This window comes from Moschus berezovskii, chromosome 15, assembly GCF_049115385.1.
Source record: "Moschus berezovskii isolate FMDL1 chromosome 15, NW_MosBer_1.0, whole genome shotgun sequence".
In the NCBI taxonomy this organism is placed as follows: Eukaryota; Metazoa; Chordata; class Mammalia; order Artiodactyla; family Moschidae; genus Moschus; species Moschus berezovskii.
This window is the reverse complement of record NC_142474.1, coordinates 16,759,475-16,779,131: the sequence shown is the minus strand read 5'-3', so window position 1 is coordinate 16,779,131 and position 19,657 is coordinate 16,759,475. Positions and strand designations below refer to the sequence as shown.

General features: G+C 53.2%; 1 protein-coding gene across 1 annotated transcript in view; it reads left to right on the top strand.

Annotated features, from left to right (window-relative positions):
* The window catches only part of VSTM2L (V-set and transmembrane domain containing 2 like), a 38,560-nt gene extending 21,978 nt beyond the window's left edge, over nt 1-16,582 (top strand). Inside the window, exons 2-4 of the mRNA XM_055425647.2 lie at nt 3,889-4,058; nt 5,907-5,957; nt 15,197-16,582. Coding sequence (XP_055281622.1) covers nt 3,889-4,058; nt 5,907-5,957; nt 15,197-15,469 — 494 coding nt within the window. The 3' untranslated portion in view covers nt 15,470-16,582. The remainder of the gene's footprint in view (nt 1-3,888; nt 4,059-5,906; nt 5,958-15,196) is intronic.
* Nucleotides 16,583-19,657: the final 3,075 nt, after the last annotated feature.

Below are 19,657 nucleotides of genomic sequence, written 5' to 3'. Positions count from 1 at the left end.
CCATGGCTCAGGCAGGGACACCTGGAGGGGGTTACAACAGCAGTGTCACTCCCACTCTCCCTTGGCCAGGAAGGTCACACTGCTAGTTACCTTGGATCCAACTGGGGGCCTCATCGCTCTCCTCCTTCCCCCATTTGCAAAGGTGCTGGGCAGGTAGGGGCGTGGATCAAAGCAGAATCCGGCTGTCCCCAGGGCCAAGGGCCAGATCACCTCCCAGCCCTCCTGGTGGCTCAGGTCCTCGGTGGCCCCCTTCAGTCCTGCTCGAGTTGGCGAGTTGGCGAGTTGGCATCAGTATTTAGCGAGCCCCTACTATGTGCCAAGCACTGTTCTCGGAGCTGGGGATATATCAGTAGACAAGACAGGCACCACCCCTGCCTCCTGGAAGAAAAAGCAGACCATAAACATAGATAAAATAAGTGTATTAGCTGTGCTGTCCAATACAGTAGCTGTTATCTACAATTTAATGGACATGAGTTTGAGCAAACTACAGGAGATGGTGAAGGATGGGGAAGCCTGGTGTGCTGCAGTCCATAGGGTTGCAAAGAGTCGGACATGACTTCGTGACTGGATGACAACAACCCCCTACAAGTGGCCATCTGCATTTAAGTTTTTTAAAAATATTTATTTTTGGCTGTGCTGGGTCTTTGGTGCTTTGCACGGACTTTCTCTAGTCAAGCGGGGTCTATTATCTGATTGTGGTGCACAGGCTTCTCATTGCAGTGGCTTCTCTTGTTGCAAGGGCACATGGGCTTCAGTGGTTGTGGCACATGGGCTTAGTTGCCCCTTGGCATGTGAAATCTTAGTTCCCTGGCCAAGGATCAAGCCCATGTCCTCTGTATTGGCAGGCCGATTCTCCTGGACCACCACAGAAGTCCTTACATTTAAGGTTACATTTAAGGTTAAATTAATTTAAATGAAGTAAAACTTAAAATTCAGTTCCTTGTTCACACTAGTCGTATCTCAGGTGCTCAACAGACACGTGTGGCTGGTGGCCACTGTATTAGCTCAGATGCAGACTATTTTCCTCATCACAGGAAGTTCTAGTGGGCAGCACTCAATGTATGTTGGAAGGGAAGAGGGTTTCAAAGCTCTGGGTTGGGGCAAGAGATGCAGTTTTCTTTTTTTTTTTTTCAATGCAAATTGTATATTGCAATTTCTCTTCTTTTTTTAAATTTTTAATTAATTGTTTTGACTGCACAGCTTGTGGAATATCATTTCCCTGAACAGGGATCGAACCCAGGCCCTGGCACTGGAAGCACTGAGTCCTAACCACTGGACCAGGGAATTCCCAGGGATGCAGCGTTAAGTGAAGTGGTCAGGGTAGACCTCGCTGCACGTGCATGCCACGCTAAGTCACTTCAGTCGTGTCCGACTCCACGCGACCCCATGGACTGTAGCCCTCCAGGCTCCGCTCTCCATGGGATTCTCCAGGCAAGAATACTGGTGTGGGTTACCATTGCCTTCTCCAGGGGATCTTCCTGACCCAGGGATTGAACCCTCATCTCTTAGGTCTTCTGCACTGGCAGGCAGGTTCTTTACCACTTGCACCACCTGGGAAGCCCTCAGGCCTCACTGAAGAGGTGACATTTGAACAGAGCCCTGATGCAGGGGAAGGAAGGAACCCGGTGATCATCTGGGTGAAGAGAGTGCTAAGTAGTGGGAACAGCAAGTGCAAAGGTCCAGAGGTAGGATCTCAGCTGAACATCCAAGGAACAGCACCGAGGCCATTGTGTCAGGAGTGGAATGAGCAAGGAGAAAAGTAGCTTTTCCTCCACAGGGGACTGGCCTGAACATGGAGGGCCTTGTCAGCCACTGTAAAGACTTTGGTTTTTCATCTTAGGATGAGGGTGTCATGGGAGATTTGAGAGACAGAGGGACTGATTGGTGTTTTGCCAAATTTCCTCTGGCTACTGTGTTGAAAATAAATAAATGAGGAGGGTGGGTGGCATCAGGGAGGCCAGTGGCTCCCCTGCTGTCATGGATGAGAGGTTGTGATGGCTGGCCCAGCCTGGGGCAGTGAAAGCAGGGAGAAGGGGCTTGATTCAGGAGATGTTCTGGAGACAGAACCCATGGAACGCCCCAGAGACCAAATGGGGGCATAAGAGAAAGAACAAAGGAGGCAAGGGAGACCCTACAGTTTTTGGGGGCCCGGGGCACTTGGAGGTCAAAGGTGGGTGGGCAGGTACCTTCCTCCAGGAGCCCATTGTGTTTCCTGCCCATTGGAATCAGGGACAGTCCCAGCTCTCAGTTGCTGACACACCACCCTTGACACGTGTTCAGTAACTCAAACAACATCCATTCTTATTAAACTGGCTTTGTTACGCAACGGCAGTGAGTCCCTCGCAAACCTCAGAGAACATGGGCAGCCTGAACCCATGACCTTGGAGGTCAAGGATGTCACAGACGTTCTCTTAGCCCACAGGCTCATTGCTGGAGTCAAGCTCTGTTTGGAAACCCTGTGTGTACAGCAGAAACAGCAGGATTTTTATCAATCCTGACCCTCCCAAAGTGTTTGGGATCATGGGAACGGGGTGGCGACAGGTGACCCCAGAGCAGGACCCCTGCTTCCAGTCAGGCTCTGTCTTCCTCCAGCTCCGAGGCGAACAGTGCCAGGAGGGACCACGGGGGCTGCAAGGTGGGCCTGTCTGCCCGCTGGGTGGGGGCACCTGGCAGCAGCAAAACAGACATGGGGTGGTGGGGACTGGTGGAGGCAACATTCCCTGGGTGACCTGCCCGCTGCCAGGCATCTTTCCAGGGAGAGATAATCTGTCCTGAGAAGAGGAAAGAATTCTAATTATGTCTCAGGACAGTCTTTGTTTGGAAAGATGAGAGACAGAACATATGGTCGGAGCAGTGCTGAACTGCACCGAGTGGGGACGGGTTTTCCCATTTACCTGCCAGTGTGGTGGGGGTGGCCGTGGGTGGGGGTCCTGCTGGGTCTGGGGAACCGCTGCTCTGTCTTTGGTGGGGAGCTGGACCCGGCTGGGGGGGTGCCGGGTAACGGGAGGCACCTGGGTCTCCCACTGCCCCCTGGGGGCCTTGAGAGGATGGAGACTGTACCACCTGTTCGGGGCATCTCGTAGGTGCCAGGAAATGTGTAGTGAGCTGCAACAGGCAGTGCCCGCAGCCAGCGGGTGTGCGTGACCGTGACCATGACCGTGGTGTTGGGAACCGACCCAGTGGGTCAGGGCAGGACTTTCTGAGGGGCCAGGTTTCAGCTGAGCTTTGAGTGACCTGCCTGGCCAAAGAGGGACCAAGGGAACAGCGGAGACCAAGTGAGGCGGGAAAAGGGAGGCCTGTTCACAGGACAGAATGGAGACCAGGGGGAGGTGGGAGTGGCCTGCCCCCCAACCTGGGCAGAGGGGACCCCTGGCAAGGATTCCTTGATTGAAATGGAGGCTCAGGTCTGGTCTGGTTTCTCAAAGACAGTGCTGAATGCTGTGCCCTGGGATTGAGAAGAACCCCCCAGGGCGGGGCGGGCAGAGAAATTGGGAAGAATTGATGAAAGCAGCCGCTTCCTCCCTGGCCTCCTGGCCTGCTTGCTCACACCTTCCAACCAAGCCCTCCTCGGATCCGTCACTACCCTCTCCAGAGAATCTGGTGCCCGCGGTCTCGGGGGTCGAGGGCTGGCCCGTGTGGGGCATTCGGGCCCGCACCCCCCGACCTCCTCCTTCATCCCCAAGTCTTGCCAGCTGCCGCCACTGCCCAGCCCTCTCACCCAGCCTCGCTGAGCTGGTCCAAGTGCCCCCCTGCAGCCAGACCACCCCGCCCCACCCCGCCCTTCCCCTCACCCCCTCCCCCCGCCCCTCCCCTCACCCCCTCCCCCCCGCCGCCGGCCCCGAGGTTTCCTGAGCCCTTGGCCACCCTTCCCCCGGTGTCTCCGCACAGCCCTGTTCACAGAGACGCCCCACGACATGACGGCGCGGACGGGCGAGGACGTGGAGATGGCCTGCTCCTTCCGCGGCAGCGGCTCCCCCTCCTACTCGCTGGAGATCCAGTGGTGGTACGTGCGGAGCCACAGGGACTGGACGGACAAGCAGGCGTGGGCCTCGAACCAGGTACCGCCGGGAGAGACTTCCGAGAGGGGCTGGGAGGATCCCGGCCCCTCCACTCCCGGGGAGCGGGTGTATCTCTGCCCCTCATCGCCTCTGAGGGGTACGGGCTCCAGCTGTGCTCGTCCTCTGCAGCCCCCAGCGGTCTCCCTCCCTTCTTCCTGGAATGGAAGCTTGTTGGGGGTCGGAGTAGGGAGCGGAGCCAGGCTGTGTACTTGGGATGCGCGCAGCTGGTTGGGCCCTACAGGGAGCAGAGTCCCGCCCTTCAGGTACGGGTGGGGGAACTGAGGCCAGAGGGACTGAAGCTGGCTCCAGGTTACTGGGCAAGGCGGGTCTCCTGACTCACCTTCTCCAAGCCCTAGGGGCACTTGCTTTGCAGTGAAAGTGAAAGTCGCTCAGTTGTGTCCAACTCTTTGCAACCCCATGGACCATGGGGTCCATGGAATTCTCCAGGTCAGAATACTAGAGTGGGTAGCCTTTCCCTTCTCCAGGGGTTCTTCCCAACCCAGGGATCAAACCCAGGTCTCCCGCATTGCAGGCGGATTCTTGCAGGCCCTCTAAACACAGGGCAGCCTGCCCAGTTCGGTCACACACACACACATACACACACACACACGTGCATGCATGCCCTTCCACATACCTGCAGACACATGAGGCAGCCCAGTCACGGCACACGTGCACACTCACGCACACACACACTGTGGAGGCAGATGCTACTGGTATCCCTGCCCACCTGCCTGGCCAGCGCTATCACCTACCACCAGCCCCACTGCCAATCCCTGCAACACTGCCTGAAGGTTTTCTCTGGACCACAGAGCCTGCCAGCAGGGAAGGCAGGCTGGAAAAGGGCTCCACCATTGGCTGACAGCAGTTGGAGGGTAAATACCCCAGCTCCCTTGCCCTTCAGTTGGGGTAACTGAAGAGCATCCCCAAGTGCTCAGAGGGAGAAAGTTTCAGTTGCTCACGGCGGTAACTGGCTTGAGGACATCCCCAATCTTAACTTCCTTCGCTCTTTGGTATCACTTGCTCACTCACTCGTCTCCTGGTGTTTCCTGGCATCACCTCCCAAATAAATCATTTGCACTTGAATCTTTGTCTCAAGGTCTGCTTCTGGGGGAGCAAACTAAGACACTCTCAACTTACGCTTGTGTGTATATAAGTATTATGCAAACACATATGTTTCTGCTCACCTGTTCACGTATGAACACATATATACACACCCTCATATGCACACACAGGCATGCTCGCACATTCTTGCATGTTTCATGAAATGGCTTCTAACATATTCACAAATACATATTAAATCATCTAGCTCCCGGATGTGTCCACTCCCCAGAACACTGGCTTAGAGGACTCCAGTGGTCAGAGAAAGCTCTCAGGCACAGAGTTGCAGGCTCTGCGGTTGGAAGCCTCTGGGGTCAGTTTGCAGGGGATAGTATGTGGGCAGGGTTCTGGCAGCATCTGTGCAAACAAACCTGAAAACAGGATGGATCCACAGATGGAGAGAGATGCAAGTGTGCAGACAGACAATCCTACAGACACACCAAACCCGAATTACATTTTTGCTTGTTCACACCTATCCTCCCTGTATCTCCAAGTACCCTGCACATCAGAATGCATAGCGTGTGTGCCGTCAGTTTTTAGACACCTCCTTTATCTTTCTTTGCTCTGACTCACCTCCATCCCTGAGTGGACGCAGAGCTGAAGGACTACCCCCCACAGCCCCGCCTCCAGACCCATGGTCCCCAGAGCATCACCTGCTGTCCCGAGAATCTTCGCTGTGGCCCATACCCCCACCCTGTGATGCTAACGCCTTGTCTCTGCTTTTTCTACCCTCCCTCCCGTTCCCAACAGCTAAAAGCATCTCAGCAGGAAGACGCAGGGAAGGACGCCACCAAAATAAGTGTGAGTTTTGATAATGACTTCATACAAGGGCTCTAATGGAGGACACAGCTGTAATTTAAAAAAAAAAAATTGGTCTAGTTCAGCAGGGAGCTTTGGCAAGAAGATGGAGGAGAAGGAAAAAAAAAAAAAGAAGGGGGAAAAATTGGCCCAGCTCTGTTTTTTAAAAGCCAGAGATTTTTCAAGTTCATTGAATGACAGGCACAAACAAATGACGGGGGGAGAGAAGACGCATTCTCTCCTGTCGGGGCCAAGGCTCTGTGCCTCCCTGATGCTTCATGCCTGTCTCGGCAGCATTTTTTATTTGGGGAGCCAACGAGGAACTGATGAGGCTGAGTCGGTTTTTTCGGTCCATCGCAAATGACGACGGCGGCGGCATCTCACGGTCACCTGGGTCATCTGGCTCCGGCCGTGAGGCGGGACAGAGGAACTACGGCTGAAGGGTTTCAGGGCTGGCCGGGCCTTCTAATGCATTTGACTCATTTTTATCATTGCTCCATTTCTCGAGGGAAGGGCAAGCTTTTGCCCATTTTACAGGTGGGGCAACTGAGGCTTAGAGGGGTCAAAGCCTTGCTGGAGGTCATGATTTGGTTGAGCCGCATCGAGCTTTTGTCTCCAGGCTATGCTGGAGCCCCATGAGGTAGGGCACCCAGGGGACTCAGGGAGTGCCAGTTTTTATAGAGAAGGGCGCCCCAAGCAGAGTCTGGAAGAGGCTGAGGAGAGGGGTGACACGTGTGGCCATGGGACCAGGTTGGGTTTGTGCATGGGGCATGCAGTCAAGCTGGCAGGAGGCTAGGAGTCAACTGGACATATGCCCAGAAGATGCGGGTGCCGCAGGGGTATGGACACGTGTTAGTGGGAGTGACCTCCAGATTCACTCTTTTCTGCTGCTCCTTCCCAAGCCCATCAAGGACTTGTTGGGGAGCTCGGGGCCCCAAGGCCACTTAGACACAGAGGATCCCCAAAGCAGAAGTCACAGTGTAAAGAGTAGGCAACAGGAGGCATGAGGTGCCATGTCAGGCCCTGGAGGTGGCAGAACAGAGGCCAGGAGGTTGGGAGGGAGGCTCCCACGGAGGCTCAGACAGGAGATGGGCAGATGACAGAAGAAAGGCCTTCAAAGTATCAATTTGTGCTATCTACCCTCCGGGCCTTTCTGAGCTGGGAAAATGTAAATCATTTCTGGCTCAGGGCGGCTGCTGGCCCACCGCCCCTAAAGCCCTGGCCCCTTACCCTCATCCTCTGCCAACAGCATGCCCATGCATAACATCTTGTTTCTTGCTCAAACACCCATCAGTTAAGCCTGGCCAGGTGGAGAACTCTGTGTACATTAATATACCCCGTTCATGGCAACTCTCACTGATGATTTTGTTTGGGGTTTAAGAAGCATCTAAGGCAAAGGAGAAAATAATCTAATTGACTTAGAGGATTAGAATTCAAGGCTGCTGGGCCCCACGTGAGGGGCATGCAAAGATGCTAATTAGTTAAATAAAATAAATGTACTCAGCATGATCGTGCAATGCCCACCCCCACCCCAATCCCTGGCGATTCCTGCACCAGCTGGGGCTCTGGTTAGGAGATTCCCAGACAAACACAGACCCATTTCCGTGTGCAGAGAGCACCTTGCCTGTGATAGTTCTTAAGTACATGGACGCTCAGTTAGCGGACATGTGTGAGCAGCAGCACACCCCAGGTTCCTGCAGCCCGAGAGAAGGCTCAGATTTCTCCATGGCCTTTGAGATTCTGTGCAACTCGCTCTGCTCACCCTCCGGGCCATCTCGTCTGCTGGACCTGGTTCCCCTGTCCCTCCCAACCCTGGCTGCCTCCCAGCCTCGCATTCCTTCCTACCTTCTGACATTTACACAGGCCAGTCCCTTGGCCTAGAAAATGGTTCCTCTCTCTTCCTTCAGAACTCAGCTCATCAAGCCTCCCTGGACCCTGGGACTCAGCCGGCGCCCCTTCCTCCTCCTTGCTGGCTGCATTTTTGTCTGTACTGATCTGTGCTTGTAAGCCTCTGTTTCAGGCCTGTCTTCCCTGAAGACAGTGGGGCTGGGATTGTGCCTGCCTGATTTCCAGAGCCTGGCACCATGCCTGGCAGGTAGTCAGTGCCAATAAATATTTATCAAGTGACTGCCATACACACAAGCACACACCCAGGCCAATGGCAGCACAAAGCTAGACACAGGTTTTGATACATGGACATGCCAACACCATGCGCATCGTGCCTGTGCATGTATGTGTACAGAGGTCGTGTGGGAAGGTGGGGCCTGGGAATGAAGGCCTTGTGGCTGCAGGAGCCGGATGAGCCGTGTAGGAGTGCTGGCCCCAGAGTCCCATGTCACCTAAAAATTCCAGGAAATATCTCCCAGTTTTTTAAAAAACTTACTTTTGGCCATGCTAGGTCTTCGGTGCTGCATGCGGGCTTTCTCTAGTTGCGGTGAGCACACGGGCTTACTTGCTCTGAGACATGTGGGATCTTCTCGGATCAGGGACTGAACCCAAGTCCCCTGCATTGCAAGGTGGATTCTTAACCGCTGAACCACCAGGGAAGTCCCTGATTTTTAACTGTTGGGACCTAATTTGATTTTTGAAAAACTGTGGAAGGCAAACAGCTCAGTCTTCTGGCTGGGCAGTGTCAGCACCTTGGGGGCCCCAGGTTCAGCGTAGGAAGTAAAATGAGTCTCCGGGGGTTTGGTGGAGGCAGGGTCCATCGTAGGGGCTGTAACCCCTTGGGTCCACCATGGTGGCCCTGGGGAGGTTGAGATATAGCAGCGCTGAGTGCAGAGGTGGGTCAGGGAGGACACGGTGGGGCCAGCACTGAATGTCCCAGGGCCACCCGAGTCCTGGTCCAGGTTTGCCCCCTTCCTAGGCCTCTCTTCCCCCGCTAACTGCTGTCTAACAAGTATATGAAAAGCGCTATGGAAACTGAAAAGTCCTCTGGATTCGGCAGTGTAAATGACAGTGGTTACCAGAGTGGAAACTTAGTATGAATTTTCAAATCACATGATTCCTATTCCAAGAATTGGGGGTGAGGGGTGTGGAGCAGGGAAGGGAGGCCCAGCTTTGCAGAAAACGGGAGAGGGAATGAAAAGAGCTCAGAATCTCATAAGGAGATTGTTTAAATTACAGGCACCTGTAATAATAGCATTGATAACAATAATAACAAGGCAGCTAACGTTTATTGAGTGCTTGCCATATGTCAGGAACCATGATGAGTACTTTACAATGTGATTTATCTCATTTAACTTGGGGCCTGGGGAAGGATCCCCTGGCCTTAAAAATTATCTCCCTTGGGAGCTTGTGTATGCTGAGAATTCCCTCATCAGGACCTCATTCCTGGGACTCAGATAAATTCTGCCTGTGTCCATTTTCAAGTTCTGGAAGGCTTTGAGTTCACTGAAGTGCTGTGTTTTGGAATTAATTTCACCTTAACTAACAATTTTGTAAGTAGAGATGGCCCCCAACTGCTGAATCTTGCAATAAGGGGAAATTCTCCACACGCACCCTCTTTCCCAGGAGGCTCGCCTGCCTTTGTTGCTGTTAGTCCCTTCTCTGGTCTAACTGCAGTTGTTCATGCTGTAGATTCATGTAACCTGTTTCAGTCCAGAACAGCCATGGGCAGCCTGGGTCCCAATACACATGTGGCCTTGTGCTCCAGCCCTGCTATCCTAAGCCCTGCCTCCTTTCCAGCCAAGCCCTAAAAGCCGAAGGGCAACCAAAGAGGCCTCAGAAAGCCCACTGCAGCCCCCAAGTCATGTAGGATCTTCCCGGACCAGAGATCGAACTAGTGTCCCCTGTAATGCAAAAGGAAGCTCCTGATTTTTAACTGTTGGGACCTAATTGGATTTTTTAAAAACTGTGGAAAGCAAACAGCACCTCCCAACCCCGGGCCCCCAAATCTGCATAAATGGTTAAAAGGCAGCAGCAGTATTTGTCAGATCAAGCCCCTGCCTGCCTTCCCTGCCCACCCCATACATGTGATACACACATGAGCACTGCATGTTTTCTGATGCAGGGAGTGGGGGCTGGGAACAAAAGCAGCGCACGAGCTCTGCATTCTTCATGAAGGATTAACAGGCCAAGCAGTGGGTCATGGTGTACTACGGCTTTATTTTCTGTAGTAGACATTTCTATATTTCCCTGAAAATTCCTGCAGTGATCCATGGTATACAAAGGGCATGGAATTCTGAAGTCTGAAAGGGAGGCAAGATTCATGCGGAGTCGAAATCACTCCATCTATCTTGGGAAACCCTCGAAATAGGCACAGAGCAGCCGGCCTTTGGCTGAGGCCCCAAAGATTACTCTGTGAAGGCCATGGTCACACATATCCAGTCCCCACTCTCAGGGTACTCCCAGTCGGTGTGGCAAATGGATGATAACCATCACACATGATAAAAAGTAAAATTACAATTGTGACTATCAAAATAAGGAGTGCAGCCGGTCACAGAGGACCTGACCTAGTCTGAGGGGTCTGGAGGGCTTCCTGGAGGAGGTGTTCTTTGAAGTGAGCACTGGAGTGTAGGGGGGTTGACTTGGAGTAGAGGGAACTTCTCTGAGTGTGTGTGTGTGTGTTGGAGGAACTGCCGGAGGTTGGTGGGTGAGGGAAAGGAGAGGATTCCCCCAGCAGCCACTGTGGGGAGCCATCACAGGAAAGGTTCTAAGTTGGAGCCATTTTGGAAAGATATGTCTGACTGTCTTGGGAGGATGGATTGGAAGGGGCCAAAGCACCTTGGAGAGGCCCTGGGGGGGGTGCTGGGATATTGCCCTGGCCAATGCGTGGGGATCTGGGTTCTGGAGAGAAGGGGAGGGCCAGTGATGTTTAGCAGGAAGGTCAGTGGGATTCAGAGATGGATTGTGCCCATGTGAAGGGACAAATGGGGGTCATGACTTGGGAGGGTCTGGCTGCAATGGGTGAGGCCTTCTGGGGCCCAGATATGGGGAGACTCTGAGTTGGCGACTGGCCTTGCCAAAGTGAAAGTGAAAGTCGCTCAGTCATGTCCGACTCTTTGAGACCCCATGGACTGTACAGTCCATGGAATTCTTCAGGCCAGAATACTGGAGTGAGTAGCCATTCCCTTCTCCAGGGGATCTTCCCAACCCAGGGATTGAACTCAGGTCTCCTGCATTGCAGGCGGATTCTTTACCAGCTAGGCACTGGTGAATTGGCCGGGTATTGCTGATGGAAGCTCGGGAGTGGCAGAGGTCAGAGCCCGGCCTGGGGCAGGGACCTCCTGACCCTCTACTCCCCACCCGGCACCTTCTCAGGATTATCGTGTCACTCTTAGGCTGGTTACACATGGAGGAAAGGTCTGGCACCATAGATTAATTTGCCATCATCCACTCTTGCTGGTACAGCTCGGGAGAAGGATCCCAGCCCACCCACCTGATGGTCCGTGGGCTCCTGCTGTGTCCAGTGATGCCTGGGCCGTGGGCAGGCGAGAAGGAGGCTGAGCTTGGTCATGGCGTGGACTGGCCACCTTGTCTCTTTCAGCATAATTAGGTGCTTAATTGCACTGCTAAGGCCTGTCGATACCCGTGCAGAGGCGATTATGATTTACAGCCAGGCCTCCGCGTAGGGGTCTTTCTGCCTCACAGCCCCGTGCTGGGGGGCTGGGCTGCAGGATTTTTCTGCCCAGTCTGTGAACGTTGAAATCCAACAGGCTGCTCTACCACCCCACGGAGCCTGTAAGATGATGGCTCCCTCCCGTAAGAGATGCTTCTGAGGAAGGGGCCAGGCTCCCCGAAGACGTGGAAGGCTAGAGGTCTAGGGAAAGAAGGGGGAGGTGGGGTGGAAAGACAGACTTGTTTACTGGTCCTGGGAAAATCCCCAGGGATATGATTAGGACCTGGTTCTTGTCACCAGCTGGGTGGCCTTGGGCAAGTCACCTTACCTCTCTGAGCCTCCGTTTCCTGACCCATACAATGAGTACCCCAGTAATGCCTGCGTCTTGGGGTTATTTATTATGGGATTTAAATAAGGTGTAGACTCTTTAGCACATCATCTCCCAGGGATCAAGCGCTCCATAAATATTAGCTACCAGCTCTGCTGTTAACTGTTGTTACTGTTTTTATTATTTGCCTTCTCTGGGCAGTGCTTACAGATGCAGATCCCCAGGACTGATGTGTGTTCTCTCCCGTCGTCCTGGCGTAAGCTGGCTCCCCCGGGTGCTTGGTTACGGATGTGAGGTCTGGGTTCTCCCTTAGACCTGGAGCCTATGTGGGAGTCGCAGGGGTCTAGCTGGCTCGCAGCTGTATCCCCAGCGCCCGGCTCGGAGTGGACCTCGCTCACGGTCTTGTCGAAAGAAAGGATGAATCCAGCCCAAGAAAACTGAGGCCAGGGTGCTGGGGACGGGTCAGGGTCAGATCCAGCCCCCCAGCACTGCTTGCTGTTCTCCTTGTCTCCCTTCTCCTCCCTGAGTGGGGGAGGTCACATGCAGGGGTGGCAGGGTAGGAGGGAGCCGGTGACCAGGGCTTCCGGTCCAGGGAAGGGAAAGGTGGGCGGAGGGGTGGGCCATGCGTGGTGCTCCCTCCTTAGCGCTCCTCCCAGCGCTTCACATTATTACTCCATTAGCGCCTTGTAGGGTTGACAAATGAAGGATAATTAATATCCGTGAGGGAAACAGATGTTGAGGTAATTCACTCCCCGCTGCACATTTGCAACGGCATCTCCTAACTCGCCTGAGAGCATGGCAGGGCCCCAGGACCTCTCTGTGCCCTTGGTCAGAGGTGATGGAACCAGCAGGGCTGATGGCCTCCAGCTGGGCCCTGCCCCAATACCAGGGAAGAGGGGGTGTCCCACACCCAGGGGGGTGGCTGGAAAAGTCTCCCACTGCTTGCTCTACAGGGAAGGTGGGCAGTTCTGCCTCTGTCCCACCTCCTGCCTCCTGCTGCACCATAAGCCCATGTATTCTTGCTTTGTGGGGAATGATGACCAGCCAGGTAGGTCAGAATAAGAGAAGGTGAGCCAGGCTCCTAGCAGCTGCCCACTGCTCTCTTCCCTTCCAGAGCCTGGGAAGTGCCCCTTGGCCCTGCCAGCTCTGGGTGACCCTCTGTGGGCCCATCACACCTTTGAAGGGTTAGAGTGTGCAAAGGCAACCTGGGTTCACTGACTTGATGCTCATGGGAAAGCCATGTCTTTCAGAAGCTTAGCTTCACCATCTGTAAAGTGGGTATGATCATATATATGTGACCCAAAATTAACAAGCGTGATATCTGGGTACCACTTCATTTGGAGAAAGGAGGAACTAGAGTAAGTCCATTTAAACACTTAAATGTTTTCTTTTTTCATTATTATTATTTACAGGGTACCAGGCTCTGCAGTGGTCACTCAGATGAAAAAGATAGATATCATCCCTGCCCTTGTGGAGTTTATAGTTTAGTCAGAAAAACAAAGATCAAGTAAACAGACAAATATGTGGTTCTCCAGTTGCGATGAGTGTTAGGAAAGAAATAGACAGGAGGATGTGATGGAGGGCTTCTTGGAGGAGGTGATGTTTGAGAATGAATGGGAGTCAAGGAGGTGACAGGAGACAGCATCCTGGTAGAGAGACCAGCAAAGACTGTGAGATCAGAAAGAGCCTGGCATCCAGCAGGAAGGAACCAGGGAAGCCAGAGCCAATTAATGGTATGATCAGAAGTCATTTGTGTGAGGGCCCAGCTGCATGGTGAACACACCGCCTCAGACACTGTCCTCTTTCTCACCCTGGCCTCCACACTGCAAGGTGATCAGCAAGGGTGACCTCCTACAGAATTTGGGGTGTGGCAAGAACAGGCCGGCTGGGTATCTGTCTCCATCACCATGCCCCCAGGAGAGAAGAACCAGTTGAGCTGAGGACTGGGGCCACCAGTCTGAAGCTCACTCAGCTCCATCCTGGCCCTGGCAAGCCTGCAGTGCCAGCTGGTAATGACATTACTGAGCAGGGGGTCAGCAGCTGGCTGTTAGGGATTGTTCTCCGCTGCTCTGTCTAGATTGAGTGGGGGCTGTAGGAGGGGCTTCTTTGGCTCTAAGGAAGAAGGGGACAAGGATGGAAGCCCCCTTTTGCAACACCCCCACTTTATAGGCCAAACTTCTCTTTTATTTCAGCTTTTTATTTTGAATTGCAGACTCAGAGAAAGTTACAGAGATCACAGAGTCCCCTCTCCTCTTCTAGCTTCCCCAGTGATGTGTTTCATATGACTGTCCAACTGCCTTTTCCCTCTTAATTGAAAAAATTCACAGCAGCTTTATAGTTGTGGCAGATTTATTCAGAAGAGCTCTAATCTGAAAACTATCCAAATGTCCATCAGCGCTGGCTGGATAAACAGATTGTGGTATATCCATGTGATGGAATACTTCATTGCAATAAAAAGGAACAAATTGAGCCAGGCAACCTGAAGGAATCTCACTGATAGTATGTCGTGTGAAAGAAGCCACATACAAATAAGTTCAAGAACAGGTGAAACTAGTCTAGGGTGATAAAAATCAGAGTAGTAGGTAACCTAAGGGGGTGAGAATTGACAAGGAGGGGCCACTAGGGTGTGCTCCGGAGGGTTGTAAAGGTTCCATGCCTTGCTCTGAATGGTGGTCACAGCCAGCATACATGTAAAATTTCATTAAGCTGTGTGTGCCTTATTGTATATAAACTATATTTCAATTTTAAGTAAAAATGTAAAAACCCATCCAATAAATAAATGAGCAAAAAGCCAAAATATGAAGACAAATAATCACACTCTTGCTCCCTCCCTACCTCCACTGGAGTGAACTATTATTAGCATCCTGATATATTTGTGATCAGCCTTTATTTTATTTTGACAAATAAAACTAAGAATTCACTTTGCAGTCTACCCCAGCCCTTCCCTGGGCTCCACTCCAGAAACAACCATAGCTTTGAGGCCACACTGTGTTCCTTGCTATTTTCAAACTTGCCCACACACAAGTCACCAAAACCAGTATAGAGTGTTTTCATGCCTTTCTTTGCAGAAATGGCATCACAGGGCAGGAGTTTTGCAATGAGATCTTTTCACCCCATGTATCCCTGAGCTCTAATACGGCTAGTTCTAGCTCCTGCTTTTTCACTGCTGTGCAATATTCCACTGAATGAACTGACCAGCGCCTGTTTATGTGATCTGTTGATGGACACTTAAGTTGCTTTGGCTTTTCTGCTGTTGAATTCTGCATGCCCTGATGGGAGTGTCGCTGGGGCGCCACCCGCGGAGCGGGCTCAGGACTCCAGTGGCCAAGGTCACCATCTCTGTGTCGCCCCCAGGTGGTCAAGGTAGTGGGCAGCAACATCTCCCACAAGCTGCGCCTGTCGCGCGTGAAGCCCACGGACGAAGGCACCTACGAGTGCCGTGTCATCGACTTCAGCGACGGGAAGGCCCGGCACCACAAGGTCAAGGCCTACCTGCGGGTGCAGCCGGGGGAGAACTCCGTCCTGCACCTGCCCGAGGCCCCGCCCGCCGCGCCCGCCCCGCCGCCCCCCAAGCCCGGCAAGGAGCTGCGGAAGCGCTCGGTGGACGAGGAGGCCTGCGGCCTCTAGACTGATGCCCAGCTCGCCGCCGGCCCGCCCCGCGCCCCTCCGGCTGTATCGGGTGCACGAGGAGCCGCTGGACCGCCGGGGACGGGGCTGCCCGGGTCCAGCTCCTCCGCATCCCCGAGACGGCCCGTGGCCCCTCCTCGGCCCTGCGCGCACCACCCCTCGGCTCAGCATGTAAGCCCCGCCCCGCCCTCCCCCTTCAGACCCTCGCCGCGACCTGGCTCGGAGAAGGTGGCCCGGGGCACCCAGGGGACAGCCGCCCCGGGACGCTGGGCTGGGGCACCAGGCCGGGACCGAGCCGCCCCCGTCCGTCACCAGCTTCAGTCGAGTCCAGTGTTTCGCTTTGCTTGCTTGTCCCCCATCCCGTCCCAAGCCGGGGCCTCCCAGCCTTACTCTCCCTCCTTCCTCCCATCCCCTGCTTGGACCCCGGGGTGCGGAAACGGTGACCCCTCCCAAATGTGGACTTGAATCTTCTGAGCAGAACCAGGGCCTCTGGTGAAGGAGTGAGGCCCAGAGCCCCCCAGGAGAGCCCTGACCCCTTGGCGAGTGGCTCACTGGGGCCCTGGGAGGACAGGGAGACCCTCCCACCGTCTCCAGGTGGGTCCTTCATGTTCAGCCTCCTCCTACTAAGAATCAGCCCCTTGTCCCACCCACCGGGGAGGCGGGGGACCCCGGATCTGCCCCTTCACGTGGTAAGTCAGAAGGAGAGCCTTTCCTCTCTGACCCCTCGGCCCCAGGCAGAGTCTTGCACCAGCGGGACCCGTTGGAGGGTCTTCGAGGCTCCGCAGGAGCCCCCTCTGCCAGCTCCTACCGTCCCAGCCCCCTCCCAGGACCCATGCCGAACCGCCCCCACCAGGGGCCTGGGGCTGTTGGGAGCCAAGGGCCCCCCCCCATAACAAATCCCTTCACGATTCCTGAGCAGGTGGGCACCCACCCCCTTGGTGATTTGTAAATATTTCTATTGAGCCCCACACCCCCTCAGAACTGGCTGGAACCTCTGGCCACCCCTCAGCGATGGAGTCCGGGGGTGTGGGAGAGGCCTAGGCTTTGCCTGGAGGGGTGTGGGTTACCCTGTACACATGATCCAGTCCGTGACTACCAGCCAACCTGAATAAAGCGGTTTAAAAAAAAATCCTCTGGGCAGCGTCTTTCTGGGGCATTCACATCTGGGAACAGTGCCGCCAGGGAGGGGGAGATGGGGAGGGGGAGGCCAGCCCACACCCACGGCTCACTCAGTCCCTTCTCGCTCCTGCTCTCGGCCCCCCAAGCACAGAACGAACTCCAGCGGGAGCTCAAGGAGAAAGAAAACCAGCCCTCGTCCAGCGCCAATCCAATTACCAGGCGCTTGAATTATTCTGATTTTGAGATCATTACCCATACAGAAGCGAACAAAAAACAAGTTTACACTGTTTTGTGAATAAATAACTTATAAATGAAGTAAGGGTGAGTTACCAGCTCACCAGGCAACCCCAGAAAAGAAGCCCCTGTCCGGCAGGTGTGTCTCCCAGGTTAGCCCCTCCTCCCTCCCAGAGGGAACCACCACCCTAATTTTTAAGGTAATCCCATTCTCAGTGTTCTTTTTTTTACAGTGTTACTACCTATATGTATGTCATCTTAAACAATATAGTTGAGTTTTGTCTCCATTTATAGAACTTTATATGCATGGAATTATACCCTATCTGTTCTTTCATACAGTGCTATGTTTGTGAGATTCACCTAGATTGTTTCGTGTGTCTATAATGTGTCCATTTTTATTACTGTTTGACTATCCTGCTGCTGCTGCTGCTGCTAAGTCGCTTCAGTCATGTCCGACTCTGTGCGACCCCATAGACGGCAGCGCACCAGGCTCCGCCATCCCTGGGATTCTCCAGGCAAGAACACTGGAGTGGGTTGCCATTTCCTTCTCCAATGCATGAAAGTGAAAATTGAAAGTGAAGTCTCTCAGTCGTGTCCGACTAATAGCGACCCCATGGATTGCAGCCTACCAGGCTCCTCTGTCCATGGGATTTTCTAGGCAAGAGTACTGGAGTGGCTTGCCATTGCCTTCTCCGTTGACTATCCTACAACTTATCAATTTATGCATCCATTAATACTGTTGACAAGAATCTGTGGTTCCACCTGGGTGCACTGTAATTAATGGCCCTGCATATGAACACGTGGACTGGTCAGTTGGGAGGTTAGGCACCCCTTTAGGGATCTCATTTTCTCCCCAGGTAACAACACCCCCATATTACAGTTGAGGAAATGGGCTCAGAGAGGCTAAGCTATTGAAACCTGTTTTGCGAAGCTTGACTGTTGCTGCCATCATGCCCTGGGCTCTGGACTCCCCTTTGCTCATCCCAGCCAAGAGTCCTGCCCACTTCGGTCCTGCTGAGACTCTGCCTGGGGGTGTATCAGTCAAGCCTTCAAAGCCAGCATGCCCAGATGGCACCCCCTTTGTGCCCCTACCGAAACCATTGGCATCACCCACACGGAGCTTGGGGCATCTGCCTGTCCCCGAGCTCCCCTGCCAGCCAGACTGAGTGAGCTTCCTCAAGGGCAGGGACTGGGAGCTGCTGGAATGATGCCTGACGTTGGCTGAGCACCAAGTGGGCCCCAGGCACTGTGCTGACCGCCACAGCAGCCCCAAAGAGAGGCACATATCCTCAGTTTTGAGATGAGGAAGCTGAAGTTCAGAGAAGAGCAGGCTGGAGGGTGGCTGGCCGGATGAGGACGTGTATCAACAAGGCTGTGAAGCCAGCAGGGCTCGGACTGGTTGCAGGAGCCCTGGTCTGGATGGTCTGTGACCGATGGTCCTTTCAGGCCAGGCCAACAGTCAGTGAACATGGTCCCTTTATTCAAAGAGCATGGTCCCTTCCAGAAATTCCCAAGTGCAAGGCAGGCCTGAAAAGCCCAGGTTCCTCTGGGAAGGTCTGGGGGGTACAGGATCGTGCTAGCATGGTAACAATTCTTACAGGCCCTGAGCGCCTATACTGCACCAGGGGAGGTCTTTTCCTCAGGAAATCCTGAGGCTTCACGGGACCTCATTTTACCTTCCCAAGAGCCTGTGTCCTATCTACAGTCTTCTCACTCTTTAGGGGAGTCCCCACCTCCTTGGAGGGCTTTATCTTGCTCCGGTGGGATTACAGCTCAGGGGAGAGATAGTGCCTGGGATAGAATCCTGCCTCTGCCCATGATTGTTTCAGGACCCCAGGGAACGTTCTTCACCTCTCTGAGTCTCAGTTTCTTTTTCTGTAAAATGGGAACACTCCCAGGGAAATGTATATCAAAATCATAATGAAGTAACACTTGATACATGCTAAGATGGCAAGGATCAAAAACACAGAGGAGGACTTCCCTGGTGGTCTAGTGGTTGATAATCTGCTTTGTAATGCAGGGCACACAGGCTTGATCCCTGATGGGGGAACTAAGATCCCACATGGTGCAAGGCAACTAAGCCTGAGCCACAGTCAGAGAAGCCTGTATGCTGCAGTTTGAGAAAGCCCACATGGTGCAACAAAGGGCCCGTACACCTCAAAAAAGATCAGCACAGCCAAAAAATTAATTAGCTAAAATAAAAATACCTAATAAAAAAAGACAGAATAACAAGCGTTGGGAAAGCTGTGGAGAAATTGGAACCCTCATACACTGCTGGTGGGATGATAAAATGATGCAGCTCCTTGGGAAAACAGTCTGGAAGTTTCTCAGGATGTTGAACTTAGAGTTACCATATGACCCAGCGATTCTACGCCAGGTATGTACCCAAGAGAACTGAAAACATATATCCACACAAAAACTTGTGCATGAATACTCACTCATATAATTTATTCATTCATAAATAATAGCCCCAAAGTGGAAATAACCTTAATACCCATCACCAGATGAATGGATGAATAGAATGTGGTATGTCCAGACAGTGGAATATTACTGAGATTTGGCAATAAGAACAAAGTACTGAAACCTGTTACACCACGGATTATTCTAAGTCATAATCAAATCGTTACTCTAAGTGAAAGAAGTCAGACACAAAAACTACATATTGTAGGATTCCATTTCTATGTAATGTCTAGAATAGAAAAATCTATAGAAACAGAAAGTAGACTGGGGGTCACCCGGGCTGGGGGAAAGGAAAGTGGGGGTTGATTGGGTATGTGATTCTTTTCTGGGGGGATGGAAAGGTTCTAAAATTATTTGGGGGTGATGGACACACAA